Genomic DNA, 18191 nt, shown 5'->3' on the forward strand with positions numbered 1-18191 from the left:
TATCTGTTTCTGTTTGGCCTCCGGAAAGTCGTGCTCAGTACCAGGAAAATTAAGGTTACAAAAAGATTACACTCATACTGAACAAATGTCCCACACACTGGTTTAGATGTAAAGGACTATATCTAGAAACAAAAATCAAAGTCAAATTATTTCAATTACGGGAAAAATGCGAAAGTTTCACATTCGGTAATTACCAACAGTACAATTTCCTTTATGATGGAGGTCGAATGTTTTTGAACGTTGCCTTCAAAATTTTGTAAACGTTGCCATCAAAATTTTTTAAACGTTGCCATCAAAAAAAAGTATGACTGTCAAAAATAAAAATTCGACCGATTTGAGCTGCATTATACGATAAGATATTGACATCAGAAGTAATTATAAGAATACCAAAGCTCAAACCGGCAAAGTATAATAAGATGCCCGACAGCTACGAGTATGTTCTTCCGTAGGAAATGAATGGGACGCCATGAAAACCACCTCATGTGTAAACCAATATCGTTAATAGCGTTTATCAAATAACAGAGTAACGTGTTTAATGCCAGCGAATGCTATATTTATAGTTTATAGGTAACAATAAGGATATGATACATGTAGGTACTAGGTATCTTTAATAGGCCGAAACATCAATCGAGTGCGCCCCACTTAGAATGATGTTGGATATCTTTAATAAAATGAGATACCAATCGAGCACGCCCCTCCTTTATTGGATTATAACTTCCGGTTAGCCATTCGTCAAGGCACACAATTCATCAAATAACGAGTCTAGCATAACAAAAACCAGTCGTAGCGGACGTTTTTGTAGGACACAGATGTGTTGTTATCAACTGTGTATGTGACAAAAATACTCTATACATCGATTATTTCGAAGTTAAGGTATGTAAGAATTTGATAATAAATGGGTTAGCTGCTGTCAACTAAGTGATATATTAAGTGAGAATTAAACTTTGAAGTAAATCTTTTCTGTAGAATATATTGTGACAAGAGTAACTCATCCATAACCGATTTTGATGTTCTTAGTAACATTAACAACTGCGTCTTCAGTATTTATAGATGTAAACAGTGTAAAATGTTTCATCTCGTCATCGCTACTTTTTACCTTAGGTGAATCATTTCTTGTGCTGTATTATAATAAACGTACATGGATCAACCACCGGTACAACAAAACAAAAACCCAAGCATGAGTTTCCGATTTAGTACCATATCCATATCCGTCCCATGATTTAAATATGTAAGAAGTGTGTTATTTACAGAAAATAGGTCAGACATATTGTTTTCTTTAGCAAGGGTTTATAAAGGCTTAACATGTATAGAATAGTAATATATATCTGAATGAATAAACTATGGTCCTTTTTACTTCCTTCTATTTCGTTAAGGTGAGTTGGGTACGAATACAATCCGTCATAAAATGCACTATACAACGTATAACGAGAGAATAGACGACTCTGGATGTATACGTATGAATGTTATAAGTTATGTACAGTTGGTGTTTATTTACGTGAATTTATCATCACGAAGTTATTTTCTAATTGATGCATTAAAAGATGCTGCTGTATTAGGGTGAATTTAATCACATTCATTTTATAGGAATGTGTTATTCAATTCTTATAGATAAACATTAACAACTGTGACCACGCAATTGCATTGAAATCCTATGATGTCTTCACAAGCAAATATTCAAAAGTCATACTTTGATAAAATAAAACTCATCAATACGAACAATAATTGGTTGTCTAATCATGTATACATATATTTCTAATTAACACAAAAACATAGATAATATAATTCATTTTGCCTGTGGCGCATGCGCAATCAATACTTGGACATAGTGGCACAGGGTATTTTCCTACTTCCTAACACACTTCCTAATAATAGACTTGAATCTTCAAATATATCTTTTTTTCCTGTCTACCGTTTGTTTATGGAACTGTTATCTATAAACACCAGACATAGCGAGTCATTCTCTAATTTTAAACATGCTATCCAGAACCAAGACGTACCTGTAATACCCGACTTTTTTATTTTGGAGATCGTTAATTAAACATTATACATACAAAGTTAAGAAATCGTTCAAGTTCATTACGTTGCCATTAATTCAGAGCCAATATTGTAACAGATCAAAAATGTCATTGCGGTTTCCCAGTTGAAGATCCACAGCATTTCTTTTTTAATTGTAATTCATATAATGACCAAAGAATCATTCTATTTCGACAGCTAAACTCATTTATTCCATTCTCTGTCAATTTATTACTTTTTGGAAATATGCACACTCAGCAATATATCAAAGATACTCATAGATTTTAACTTTGTCCTTCTATTATTATCAAATATCTCCATATCTGCTTTACTCCCAACATCTTACTCGTTTTGTATTTACACTTAAATTATATTTGTATAACCCTCCGATACTGACGACAAAAGAGAAACGAATATTCAAAGAAAGCCTAGAGTGACCAGGAGAAAGACAAACCGAAGACAGGATGATATGAACATTGAGAAGTCGAAAGTTAAGAAAAGTGGTTTAGAACTTCTGTCGTCTTTATCGGAGGGGTAGATTTTAGATTTTAAAATAATAGTATATTACGAGTTGAAACTAACACCTTGAGGAGCATACTGGTTATAAAATAGCTCTCTCCCTCCCCCACCTCTCTCTTTCTCGTTCTTCCCTCACTCTCTCCCTCTATCTCTGTCTCAAATACAACTTTATATATTATGTATATATTTTCTTGTAAATGCCATCTTGTCTGTAATTTGAATGTTTGATTATTTTTGAGAACGGGCTTTATATAAGTTGTATAACTTGTGCCCAATCCCATTGCACAATTTGCAATAAAATATGTTTAAATCAAATCAAGGTATTTTCGAGATGCAATTAATTATTTTTTAATATATTTGTATTGAAGTAAAATTAGAAACTCAAATGTATCAATGGTGGTAATGGTGCAAAGAAGGTAATTTTTGTAACTGAAGAAAAATACTAATGCCTCTGCTCCTGTTCTTAATTGACAAATATAGTATTTGTCAGCGGTAGAGCATCTTTAATCTTTTTTATAATCTTAAAATCAAACTTACCAGTAAAATCTTTTTTCGTCAACACAAGTTACAGAGATTATTTTACATCACGCATAAAAAGGTCACCAACAGCAGTTTTGACGTCAAGCATCACAACACAGCATGACATCACTAGATTATTGATGACGTTGACAAATGACAATGTTCTCTGTATCAGTCAATCAGAATGCGTACAGAGTTTATACCACATGTCGTATATACATGTTTTTAATAATCAGCTGCAATGCTTATTTGATACCCCGAGAGTTGCAGAGAGTGGTAGAAACACATTTATCCATCCAATATCCGAATAAACAGAAACCCGGTTTGCATTCTGACAACGTTAAATGTCGGAATAGTCTCATTGAATCCACAATTTACATGGCGAAAATATGACATTGTTTATTGTATTGTTTTTATCATAAGCTATGTAGCTAGAATATCTAGAACAACATGATAAAATATCAAGAATAAGTGCTTTGCAACTAGAAAACAAAAAACAAATGACTCGAAACTCGAAAAAAAGTTTACACAGAACTCGAAAATTTTGACTCAAAACTCGAACTAAAATATACTCACTCTCTTGTGTAGAATGTTACCATGTATTGTGAACTTTGTGGTTAATATATATTCTCATGATGACTTTTGGTAATCAGATGCTATATACGGGCTTTTTCCCAAAACCATTTTAAATTGCATTTTATTGTGTCCTTTTTATTTACAATTGACGTAATGTTTTGTTTGTTTTTAATAGATGTATATCGATTTAATTAATAATGATATAAATACTCTTATGATGTTTTATATTGTAGAAGGATTCTAGACAAGGATAAATTATTATTAGACCTTTAGATGTGTGGGGTTCCAACACAATTTGGCAGTGACAGTGAACTCTTTTTGTAAGACCATGGTAAGAAAGGATAGAATTTCTTTTAATATCTGTTTCATACATCATTCATCATTTTTATGTATTGTATATATAACTGGTAAGTAAATCAAGTGAAAATACATTAATATTTATGTTAGTTTCCTAAAAATGAATTTTCCGCCCAACATTGTGCACGTTAATCACTACTACTGTTATAAAAGAATTCATTTTATATCCGTAGGGGAACTGTCTGTTCCATAGACATAAAAGGCAAAGGTGTGAAACCGAGGTAAGATATTTTATTGTTTGAAGTTTAATTTATTATCATAATATATTTCTTTAATTTATTCATAATCAAGAACGAAAAAAAGTTCACCTAGTTAAATAATTATTTCCATTATCGTTCATATCTAGATCTTAACCTAGTCTTTTTAACCAAAGTTATAAAATAAATAAACATTTGGCTAAAATCCTGAATTCGTTCATAAACTATTTTACAAATAATGTAATATAATATTATAATCAAGCTTGAATATATTTATTAAATAAAGTGGTCAAAGTTTATTTTTTTGATATTTTATTTGCTGTGAAATGAAAATCCAGTAAATTAAAAATATGTAAAATGTAGGAGATAGACATGGGTAGACAACATTTGTTTTGTAGATAATTAAAGTATATTTTAAATCGTAATACAGTGAACAAGATCTATAGAATATATATACTACCAACATTAGAGTATTGCTGTGAATTATGGAATGGGTGTAGTGTTGTTGATGCTGACATTTTAGAGAAACTTGAACTAGAAGCTGCTAGGGTAGTGACAGGACTACCTTCACATACTAGTAGGCAATCTCTTTATTCTGAAACGGGCTGGGAAACCTTATCTGACCGCAGATCTAGACGTAATATAAACTTGTTTTTCAAAGTACTTAATTGACTAACATCCTCTTATCAATCTACTCTACTCCCTCCTTTAAATTCTGAAAACACTAGACTAAAAGACTCCGAAAATTATACTTTACCCAATAACCGTCTGGAAACAACTAATATGTCATTTTTTCCACCGACTATAAGGCTCTGGAACTGTTTAGATACTAATATCAGACAGACAAACAGATTTAGCATTTTTAGAGATACTCTCTGTAAAATACATATTTCATATCCATTCTATCTATTTCTCCTTGGTGACCGGAAAACTAATATCTTGCACTGCAGTCTAAGAAATAAATCCTGTATCCTAAAATATGAACTGTTCAGAGTAAATATTTCTGACGGCATCGTATAGAGCTTTACAGAAATTTAAACGATTATATACCACTCAGCCGACAAACCTTGTTGTTCGGTGATTCTAACTTAACATATAACGATAATGAATTTATCATTAATGAAACTCAAAATACATTCTTGAAACAAACAAACAAAATTAATTTGCATTGCTTCGTACAATTGTCGTATGAAAACAAATGAAACAAGTTTACACACCAGTAATCGACAAACATATATAATTATCATTCCTTATATCTTTTTTTCGAATGACCATTTCTTTTAAATCTAATGTTCTGAAATATAAACCTTTAATAAAGCCGGTCAATTGCTGGAAATCACGGGAAATGTTGTCAAAGAGTACAAAAAATATACTTTCACAGTAGCTCATTCCATTTATACCATACTTCTTCAATATGTATTTTCCTTATATATAGTTTAAGATTTCCATTCAATTCATTCATTCCTTATATTGACGATTTGTCAATACAAATCCAATATGACTAATCGGGTGCGCATTCACACTTTTTGTGAGAGTCAGTGTTCCGGTGTGTGTATTCTTGCACGGCAACCACTGCGTTTACGCAAGAGTAAACTATTTATCAGTTGGTAAGATTATGTAGCGAAGAGAAAAACGGAAATGTATATATTATGTAAACATCCATGAGGAATAGCAACTACGATATGTAAGTCGATCGAATCATGTTTTTATATCACCACTTCGAATGTAAAAATGCAATTACAGAGTGAAGTATTATTGAAGTATTGACTCGGATAGCATTTATATTAGTTGAGTGGCTAAGCATAAAAATCGTTCAAATCTTAAAGAAAGCGTGAAACTTGAAAAAAATCACGGCCTCAGGGGGCCGCCAAAAACCACCTTCTGCGACTCATATCTCACGTTCTACAACAGCTAGACCCATACTTTAAACGTCTACACCCATATTATTGCTACATAGGAACATTCTGGTACATGTAACGTCTAAAGTCAAGTAGAAGGACGCCATTTTTTACTTCAAGATGGCCGCGAACTTTGCGATCTATATCTGTATATAATTCATTTAAATGACCAATATGACTTTAAGCAACACCTGCATATAAAATGAGAGTATTCATATTTTTGTAATGTTTGTTGCATGAATATTTTTATTCTTAAGTATCAAAAATGACCGCCATTTTGAAACCCCAGATGGCCGTTTAAGTTATTTCCGAATTTTACTCTGTAAGTGATCGAGCAAAAAATCAAGTTAACATTTTTAAACGTCTACACCCATATTGATATTTATTTTTATTGATACTTAAGATCATTCTGGTTGTATTAAACTTCATGTAGAAAGACCACCATTGCCATTCCAAGATGGCCGCCTAATTTACTACATGTGCCTATATCTATATACAATAAAAATAAATACAGTGTGATTTTATATTTTAACGTTTGATATAATATAATTCAATTCTCCTTAAATATTCAAAATCGCTGCCTATCAGAAATCCAAGATGTCCGGCAGCATTAGATTAATGGTACATAAATTAACCGAAACGGCTGATAATTTCTGAAACATTACTTTAAAACATGAGTCCCAGATGGTATTAGTGGGGGGAGGGGAGAAATAGGTTCCCATGTACCCCCCTGGCATGTTTTTTAGGACCGATATGATGCCTAGTTTCATTTTATGCTTGTTGCCATTGACAACTAATGTCCCATGGGGGTCATATGGCGGCCATCTTGGATATCAGTAATCAAAAATGGCCAAAATGACACATTCGCATAAACGCGCACAGAAAGAGAACCAGACAACATTCAGAGGCAAATAAACACCTTATTTTTAATAAGATTGAAACATGCTGAATACGATAAAATCATAAACATGACGTTACGTTTTCTCATTTTTGTGAATTGGCGGGAAATATGAAATGTTCAGCTTTTTTCCCTAAAAAGTCGGTAAATGTCATATTTTTCATCACAAGTAAATAAATTAATGGACAAAAACCTTATAACAGTCATTTCGAATTGCACTTACCCTTGTGTAAACACAAATGTACTATAAAAAGATAGAGCGCATTAATGAGGTCGGAAAAAAGAGGTTAGCATCGTAATAATTCACTCTCTTTCAGTGAACAACTGGAAAAATATAATTTTTCATAAATTATCGGCTTGTGCCAGAACGAAACGTACCACTGTGTTCGAAATATTATCCTTGAATTTTTTGTCCTCAAGACACGATGGTATAGCACAGTTCATTACCACAAAACTAAATCCTTTCGGTATAACAACTGTTACTTTGGCTTTCACCAAGCTGCTGCAGGTTGGCGTTGGATTTCAGCACTCCAGGAAAATAAATGTTCACATCTATTTCGACGATTCCCTTATGCTTCCCCTAGTCTAGGAATCGTTGGAGCGGAACACCCGTCTGGTCCTGAAACATTTGCTCATGAATTCCTTCCAGAAGCATTCCCTATTCACAAGCTTTACGAATCCGTCGTAAAGTGTCCGACAATACCATCTTCGAACGCCGGTGCGACGAGATGAAATGCCACCTTCTCTCTAGAGGATACAAATCGCATCTGATCGACCAAGAAATAGACAAGGTCCGCGCCATAGATAGAGCCACATATACCAAACCAGAACTGCCACTCAACGTGTTCACTCTGTGGTAACATTCCATCCTAACTTACCACATCTCCCCTCTATCCTTAGGAACCACTGGAAAATGATTGAGTCATCAACCAAACTTAGGCGTATTTTCCCAAAGCCACCGCTACTAGCCTACCGCAGACCAAAAAATGTAAAATACCTTGTAGTGAGCAGCAAACTTCCTCCTCTTGCTCCTGCTGCACAAACGGGTTCATTCCAGACATGCAACAATAAACGGTGCATGATGTGTCCATACACAACATCCACAGACACATTTGAATGTGCTATCAACAACAAAGCATACAACATCCGACAGAACCTGACGTGCAAATCCAGCAATGTCATCTACCTCCTCTCGTGTAGGAAATGCACAATGCAATATGTTGGGGAAACCGGTGGTCCACTCAACGTCAGAATCAACACTCACCGCTGGTCTATCAAACAGAACAAACCTGACTATACGGTTGCCAGACATTTCAACTTGCCCATCCATAGTTGGAAAGATATGCAGATGATTGCAATTGAGCACTGTTCCTACTGGACACAAACCAAGCGTCGATCGAGAGAGAGTTTCTGGATTACCAATCTACAGACCCGCTATCCCAAGGGCATTAATGAACGTTAAATATACAAACTGACATCAATTGATCACTTGCTCTTCAATTAATTATCCCTACTTCCAACATTTTCTCGTTCTGTTCTACGCATTTTTGATCCTTTATATATACTGCCCCAGCAAAAGGCGACTAAATTTGGGACTTTGCTTCTTTGCAAACACACCGAGGAAATAGGCGACTAAATTTGCATGCTATACCAATGAGCACCATAAATAAATTTCGTCACACATTTGACGTCACACGTGGCACGCTTTCCAGTCATCGCTCATATTTTAGTGTTCTGCCGAACAGCATGGATAAATTTGTGTAGATCCGGCCTTCGGCTGCCACCTGCCGAAGGCTTAATTGCGCTACATTGTGCTATATAGTTTAATATCTGTCTGCTTTGTCCCGCATTGCTGTTCGTATCCTGTTGTGTGGTCGTGTTCGTTTTGCATGTCTTGATAAAGGTGCAGATCGCCTCGAAAATTTGACAATTTTGTTTTGTCCACACGTTACTTCCTTGTCCCATATTTACCATTTGAAGTAATTCGTATCCAACAGACTTACGTTTGATTGGATCCCGTGTCATCTGGAAAATCATGTTGATATTACTTCTTTGACCCATATATATATATATATATATTTAGTTTTTAACAGTATGATGGAAGGCATCACAATGATACACCTTTTTCATGAGGAGGTATATCCAAAATTGAAGAAGAATAATTCGAACCCAGTTGTTTTCACTAAAAAGAAATAAATTATATATTATACATGTGAACCATATTTTTTATTTATTTTTTTTTCTTCTGCATTTTCTTCTCGATGGAGGAGGGGGGGTCCCTCTCTTTTTCCCACCTCACTCATGCGATATATCTTTTTATAGTACATATGTGTTTACACAAGAGTTAGTGCAATTCGAAATGATTGTTACAAGGTGTTTGTTCCATCATTTTTTTCTTGTGATGACATTTATCGATTTTTTAGGGGGAAAAACATTTCGTAGTATTAACGTCATTATTATGATTTTATTGTATTCAGCAAGTTTCAATCATATCATAAGATGTGTTTATTTGCCTCTGTGTGTTGTTTGGTTTGCTATCTATGCGCGTATATACGAATGTGTCATTTTGGCCATTTTTGATAACTTTTTCGGGGAGGGGGTCCCTATCTTTTTCCAGCCTTATTGATGCGATCTATCTTTTTATTGTACACAGGTTTTTACAAAAGGGTTTGTGCAATTCAAAATGACTGTTACAAGGTGTTTTGTCCATCGAATGTTTTACTTGTGATGAAAGTTATGACATTTATCAATTTTTAGGGGAACAAAGCTGAAAATTTCATTGTTTTCCCGCTATTTTACAAAAATGAGAAGACGTAACGTCATTATTTTGATTTTATCGTATTCAGAAAGATTCGATCATATTCAAAAATGTGTTTATTTGCCTCTGGTTCTCTCTCTATGCGCGTATATGCGAATGTGTCGTTTTGGCCATTTTTAATAACTGATATCCAAGATGGCCGCCATATGACCCCCATGGGACATTAGTTGTCAATGGCAACAAGCATAAAATGAAACTAGACATCATACCGGTCCTCACAATACGTTTGGGAACCTATTTCTCCTCCCCCACTAGTATTAACTTCTGTAAATATTACACTAAGCATTATTCTCTGAACCAATCTGAATAGATGAATCAAATGCAAACGTTAGTTTCAATAAAGCGGGTCGTTTATCATCATAATGATCCCAGACCTCGTCCTTATAAACACACCGTGGATGACTTTCACTTCAGTTAATTGTAAACTTTGAATGATTTCATCCTTTCGGACACGTATAGGAAAATTTAATCTTTCAATGTGCAGCAGTTTGAAAAACATTTTCATGCCAAAAAGATATTTTTTGTTCTAGAATCAGTATAATGTGACCGGGTGGGGTGTGTTGCTTGGTGTCTTCGGCGGCATGCTTCAGTGATATAGCACTATAAAAAGGGCAACAGTTCCACTATACAAGAGGACACAACATGAATATACCGCAGTCTCCCAAAACATGCAGCATACACGCAACACACTACATACATGGGAGGCCGTCCTTACATGACCATAGCTGTTAATAGGACGTTAATTAATCAAACAAACAAACAAACAAAAAAGTTCTAGAATCAAATTTTACACTACACCAATATTGGTCATTCTGGAAAGAAAATTCATACAAGAACTCGGTGTTGATGTTGTAACTCTAAAAACAGGCATTGGCAGGGACTTTTTTAACCTAAATGTAAGTTCTTATTTAATTAGAGAAAAATCACAAATTGCTCAGTGAAATCGTCTATACCATGTTATTGGAAATAACCTATCCCGAAGGAGATCTTCACTACATCAATACAATGACCTATTGGTATACCTTACACTGTCTACAAATGCAAATGTGTCAAAACCTTATAAAAGATACCATGGAGACTCATTAATGTCAATTGTCTTTTCCGAAAGATACAAACTGTAAAAGAACAATAGAGGATCATCCCCTTTTTGAATGTGGAATGTAGGATATTTTTTGCCAGAGAAATGGAAATATTTATGACGGCTAACACATATAATTTTGCAAAAAGCAAGAAGCATTCAAGGCTTCAAATGGTTTATTATGACTGCAACTATTTAATGTACATGGATGATATAACACATCATTTCCTGACCGCAGCAAGGACATTATTAGAAAGATATCTAAACGAAATCACTAATCTCTGTCATTCGATAGAAACTTTGTGTGATGGAGATTAATCTTAATATCGGATATGCAGGCAGAAGTACTAAATGTAAGGATATTATTTGGAATTCGTCTCCCAAAGGAGGCTTCATGGAAGAGATGGCCGCACTTGTTTGCATAACCACGTTCATGCCCGGCCGCCAACCGCATCTCCGGAAATTTGATGTGGATTCAGGGGAAGATATTCTCTCTATCGTTAATAATCAGATAAAATGTCAGGGATATTGGTTTGATGTAATCCTGAACAACATCAAGAGACTCCACTTAAGGAAGGACTTCGAGTAAGTTTATAGCAAGGTTTTGCCGCAAAAGCGTGGATGTCTACCTCGCCTGACATGAACTCTTGTGGTACGTCTATCAAACAAGTCCTTGCGAAGATAGTACCTCTATGACTAATCTTTACAAGATTTAGATGAGCCTTCGTAGAGCTCCCAATATCAGGAGATGAAGATGGCGATGACAAGACAGATGATGGTGTTGAATTAAGAAAAGAGATAAAGTGCTATGCCAGCAGTGAAGTAAATGCAAAATAAATTGGGACTACATATCAAACTAACTTAGTCAAATATTGGTCATCCGGAACCTTGCCTATGACAAAAAGTGGGACCTATAGTGCAAGCTGCTGATTGTGCCACCAGGACCTCTTGCGCATTCTATTACCCAGCTCATTAAAAAAAGTATTGCGTGAGAAATTGCTAAGTAAAATGGCAGATATCTTGAAAAAAAGAGAATAAAAGAAGCCCTAGCCACTAAAAGAAAATAAACTTTGTTAAAGGCAAATAGAAAAGACGTCAGTATGATCTGAAGAAGGAATGCATACATACACACGAGAAATAACGTGGATTTGTTCTCAGACACCATCAGATGAAATGCGTCTAGATGTTCTGAAGTGGTTATAGATGACTCGACATTTCCATAGGAGTTTCACTGTGAGAAGAGATTTGAAAGGAGGAAGAAGAAGAATAGAATCTTGCATGGGTCTGTCAAATGGACAGGGATATCTCAACCCGAGTGAAAGATTTTGACAGCCAACCCTCGGCAAGCCTCGGGTTTACCAGCCAAAATCTCTCACTCGGGTTGAGAAAACCCTGTCCAATGACCCATGTAAGTCATTTTTCTCCCATATTTAAAAAAAATCATATTAGGAATTATTTTTATAGTGTTGACAATTAATGGCGTCCTCGACAATAATCTACGCTTCTACCTATGTATCGATGGCGTCATTGTCAAGCGCATGTGAGCTGTCTTTTCCCTACCCCGGTAAAAGACAGAGTTTTCTCCCATACTTCACAGGGATATCCCATGGTTGCTAGGGAAAATATAACTCTGTCTTACATGGGGGGGGGGGGGGTGTAAGACAGCCCACACGCGCTAGACAATAACGTGACGTCATCGGCAGAGAGCGAACTTTGTTTGACTTGACCTTTGACCGCGTGAGAGAGAGTGACGTCACGTTTACTACTCATCCAAGTTATATGTGTAAACAATATGGTGTTCGACAAAAAGATGGCAGCGAGTATCAACCAAGTTATCTTAAAGAATATTTGGATCACTAGAAAGATACATGAAACGTCACCGTTACGGTACCAGCCTAGTCACTGGCTATGAATTGCAAGTTCACGCGAGGGACTCAAAAGACCTAAAAAAGAAAGGTCTTGGAAATAAACCAAGAAGAGCAGATCCAGTGACAGAGTCAGAAATCAACATATTATACGAGAAAGGCCAGAGCTGGGGAGAAAAACACCAGAATCACTTGTAATACAGTATGGTTCAACAATATGCTTCATTTTGGAATGAGCGGCGGGGAAGAACACAGAGCCTAGTGTTTTGGTGACTTAAAACTAGGCTTTGACACAGAGTTAGGTGCCGAATTTTTGGAAATGAAACGAAAGACAAACGAAAACACGAACCGGAATAGATACAAATGATGTACGGAACTCGAAACCAAAAATGTACGCCGACCCTACAAACAAAGACAGATGTCCGATTGAATCCTACAAGGAATACTGTCTGAAACGACCGAACAATTTCAGTAGTGAAAATGACCCATTTTACATAGGAACTGTTACAAACGAAAGCAATCCGCATCCTAACGATCAGTGGTATCTCAGGGCACCAATGGGACGAAATAAACTTATGAATATAATGAAAAACATATCAATCAAGAGTGGTTTTCAGCGACAACAATCAAAAGGAGACTGAAAAAGGACTAACAAACACGAGTGTACGTAAATACACATGTCAAAAACTGCTCGATGAGAACATTCCAGACGCACAAGCAATAACAATCACAGGACACAAAAACATTCAATCTTTGAACAATTACTGAACACTGAATAATAAAACAAAAGCAGGCATTGTCATCGATTCTCTCAAAAACAAACAGAATGTCACCTACCTGTCAAGTGATTCAACTGTCTCAATCAATCACACACGTGTCTACAACATCACTATGCTATTTTATTGCAAGACGTTACCGGGCAACATTATAATTGCAGAAGTGTCATCGTCAGGAATGTTTTTGGTCACCCAAATGTTTAGTGCACGACAAAAATCAATTGAAACAATGCTTTGAAAACTCCCAATTAACGCGTTTCTTATTTTTAATCGAATTTTTTTTTTATTTGCAAATGTCATTTTACTATTTCAAAATTGTTCAACATCAGTCACCATTTGTTTTCTCATTTTTCCAGATAAGTGGATGTCTTGCAATCGAGACAAAAACATATCTGACAAAGTATTTTTACGAATATTTGCCATTAACTATAGGAAATATCGGCAACACAGTAAAAACTCGTAATGATATTACAATTCACGTTATACATGTTATTATCCATTCTTATTTCGATATATTATTAATATGTTATTCAGGATTAATACTGATATAATGAAATTAATGTATTTATGCTTTGCATAAAATAATTGATTCATTATTTTACCCTTTTCACTCTGGAATTATAAATATCCTCCTTAGTGTGTATAAGACACGCTCTATCCATACCGGTCATTGACGAGAAAAAGGTTGAAACTGATGGATTTGACCGCCCTCTAGATTAGCAAATTTTTGTCGACTGCACAATTATAATAATCATAATTATGAGTAAAATTATGTATGTTGAATTTGGTGTAATTGTAAGCTGTATTGTTTCGTCGCTAGCTACCGATAAATACAGGACATCGAGAGATCACCAGTATTGGATAAATGCATGATGATTACTATTAGTTAGACTTTCATTTATTTCTGTATTTTCCAGCAAAACTGGACAAAAACAGAATATTGACCTCCCTGTTTAACCCCATATAAGTGACAAGATTCCGCCCTCACCTTAATCATTGATCATATAATGATTTCCTAACCCACATGTATCTGTAAACAAAGAAAATATGTTATCGGTCATGGCCACCAGAAGGCCCAAATAAACACTCCTCTTTTTAAAGGCTTACTGCCGTTGAACCCTATCTGTGAACTCCGAAAGTGTAATACAATTACGACAAGTATCCAAAGTACATGATCAAAGACAAGTACTCACCGGCGTCGAGAATCAAAACGTTCCCTCATTGGATGATTCGTTTACAAGATGGGTAGGGCCAAATATGACTTGAAGGGCACGTGGGTTTGGATTTTGGACGAAGCCTTCATATGTATACATGTATAAGCGAGGACCGATGATATGTCAACATACACAATTATAATATTCTAAGATATACCAAATTATCGTTGGTGTTATTAATTACTACCTGGCTTAGTTTTCATTATCGACAATATAAATTCGGGAAGGTCAGGAAACTCATGATATATACATTAATTATACCCTGCACGCAGTTCAAGTTTGGAGATACACACACATGTAAGGTTAGAAATTTTCATCTTACATCTCTGGTATTTTTGGTATAGTTTGCCTATTATACTGAAAGGTTATAACTTTGTCACATGCATAGGCCTGTGATATCTAATTTTTAATTGTAAGCGAATGTTTGTGACACAAGGAAAATTAAGACGCGGGGTCTGTTTAAATAGTGTATCTCTCAAATTTGAAGTGGATATAAATTTACGAGTACAAATTAAAAACCGTCAGGATTTCAGTAATAAACTGGTACAAATTACAATTTATGTCTTAAATGCAAAACCGATATTTGTAAGGTACCGTGAAACCCGTCATAATCTAATAAACTAGGAGTTTTAAAAATGAAAGGCAGATACGTATACGCAAAACCGTAATGACTTCTATTATAAACCGATACAATATTTGCTAAATGAATTTTAGTGACAGCGAATGTAAAGTCGAAGTAATTAAAAGCACCTTTTATTGTAAAGAACATAATCTCAACGATAAATGAATTACAAACCAATTTTTAAATCTAGATGAACTTGATATCCATAAGGTTTTGAAAATCATTAATTTTATTAAATAACATTTAAGTCGGATAAGCAGCGAACATTTGCTTGAAAAAAAATGGAAAGTTTTGAAAAATGCTAGCATGATACCAATTCTAAATATTAAATAAAAAAGAACCCACGAATATAATGATTCAAACACAATTAGGTAAAATCCGCATGAATCTATATCCCGAGCTATACTCGTCATGTAAATCTAATATTTTTATAAGTTTTAGATAATGCCGAGAATTTTGTTTTGTGACATATCATTTTGTGAATAAAACGAATCTGTATGATCATGAAATATATAATGAATTACTGTTAAAAGGAAATATAATTTTTTTGTCAACGAAAGACTAGAGCTACAAAATTGACTAAAAGATTTATGTTTTAGGTAAATGAAATCAAGTTGATTTCAAACTCTCCATTCTACAAGCAGGTGACATGAATTTTAATCAGGCGATTGTCAAAAATCTAGAGAAATGTTTTTGCAAATGGGGCTGATAATTCTTTATTTTGGTGCGAGACTTAGGAAAGACGGGATGACGAGGCTTTGCCGAGTCATCTCGGCTTTTCGTGTCGAGCACCAAAATAAAACTTGTATTGTGAGATACTAACCATGTATTGTGTTTGTCCTTCAACCATTGTGAAATTCAAAACGAAAGCAAAAAAAGACGCTTCTTTCATGCGGAGGTAAAAGATTCATTCACTAAACTGAATGAGAATTTACTCCTTTTTATTGCCGTGGGAAATAAATAAGCGCATTCACAGACAGTATCCGTAATTCTATTCAGTGTAATATATCACTGAAACAGAATGAAAATACTTAAAAAAATAAATACCCATTAAAGAATTACTTAACAATGCATATCTTTGCCATGAGCCAAGAATAAGACGACACCGACATACGAGATTTTCGATATCGTAAAAATGACGTCATCCCAGAGAATGAGACGTCACGTTTTAGCGAGACTGAATGACGTTCAGCTGACGTTTGATTTTCAACAAATGAGACTTCAATCATTTTTAACTCCGCCTACTTCAAGTTCAGCCAATCATCGCCACCTTAGGGTGAGTGGGGCGCGTTAATCTTGTTGCATCACTTCATTCAATACAGTGTACACTCGCTACAGTAGTATAGTACTTTAGTCGTTCACAGATAGGGTTCAACGGCAGCAAAGAATTCCAGGTTTTAAATTAGAGAGTTCCAAATCTTCTTTTTTAATTAATACATATGAAAATATATAAAGGAAAAAACTAGTACAGGAGAGCAGTAACATTTTACTGTACTTATACATTATGTGACTTAAATTGGTTTATGGACACTATCAAATTCTAAAATCTGCTGAGTCAAAAACAGTCAGACTTTAATGACCTGTGACCTAAAATCAATAAAACCGTATTCAAAGTTACATATGCAGTTATCGAACGACAAAATGGCATGCTATTTATCCTCAGTAATCGTTTGAAAACCACCAGGTTTAATGAACTAAACTGTGAATTCAAGCAAATGGACAGACAATCATTTATGTTGCCTTATAAACTTTAGCTACAATACAGAAATTATGCGCTGTGAAATTTTGAAATTTAGATGGAAACATACCCGTAGAAATTAGTAATTACACTGTAAAACGTGAAATGAAATTGTAGACCACAATTTGGTTTCATGGTCTGTATGTATCCGATTCAATGCAATGTTGATGTGACTTTAATGGCAGCACTGCCAAAAATCATTATTCAACTATTATTGAAGAGTTGAACATGAACATGAAAGTATAATAATTCTCAATGAGTTTTGAACTTTTTATAATATGTTAAAAACTTTTGATGATGAACAATTAAATTGAAAGCTCTTCTTGATTCGCGAGTATGAAATATACGACACATGTAACTTTTGCATTAACCGAAGATAAGTTAAAAAGGAAATTATGTTCGAACTCATAAACGAATAGTATACCAGTCAGTCAATTACTGCTACATGTTATGTCGAGTTAAATGAAATTTACAAAAATGGGGTTTCGAACAACATTATCTAATACAAAATTTAAACTCATCAACCTTTCTGAAATATTTTTGTCAAGTCTTGATGACTCTTCACGAATATAAATTATTATTAAATCATTCATATTTTTGAATAGCCATCAAGACATGGTGAAAGTACTAGAAGATGGTCGTTGAGTTTAATTTATTTTATTTTTTGACTCCACATGGACACGTACTTTTTTGGCTTTAAGTTCTAAATTTAAACTTCAAGCGTAGTTCTAATTCTCATGTTTGTTGTTATGTAACCGTATGATTCAAATAAACGCATGGCTGTAATTGATCAAGCAAATATAATTAAATAGCTTCTTAAAATCCTGAATTTCTTCATGAATTATTTGATACATAATGTTACAAAATATATTATAAGTTTGAATATTAATTTACTAAATAAATTGAATCGATAAATTGATCATAATTTCTTTTCTGAAACTTAATTTGTTGTCATATGTAAATCAAATCAAATAAAATGTAAAAGTGTATAAGGTAGATAAAGAATGTCGACAATATTTGAATCGTATATATCATATACAAACTATACAATGTTGATCTTTGCTAGCTTTCTTCCTTCCTCAATACAGTGATTCTAATATTAT

General features: G+C 34.4%; 1 protein-coding gene across 1 annotated transcript in view; it reads left to right on the forward strand.

Moving 5' to 3' along the window:
• Positions 1–726: 726 nt before the first annotated feature.
• Positions 727–18191, forward strand: part of LOC138317698 (uncharacterized) — a 182734-nt gene continuing 165269 nt past the window's right edge. Inside the window, exons 1-3 of the mRNA XM_069259545.1 lie at positions 727–873; positions 3861–3958; positions 4158–4205. Coding sequence (XP_069115646.1) covers positions 3956–3958; positions 4158–4205 — 51 coding nt within the window. The 5' untranslated portion in view covers positions 727–873; positions 3861–3955. The remainder of the gene's footprint in view (positions 874–3860; positions 3959–4157; positions 4206–18191) is intronic.

The sequence above is a fragment of the Argopecten irradians genome, chromosome 3 (assembly GCF_041381155.1).
Source record: "Argopecten irradians isolate NY chromosome 3, Ai_NY, whole genome shotgun sequence".
Lineage (NCBI taxonomy): Eukaryota > Metazoa > Mollusca > Bivalvia > Pectinida > Pectinidae > Argopecten > Argopecten irradians.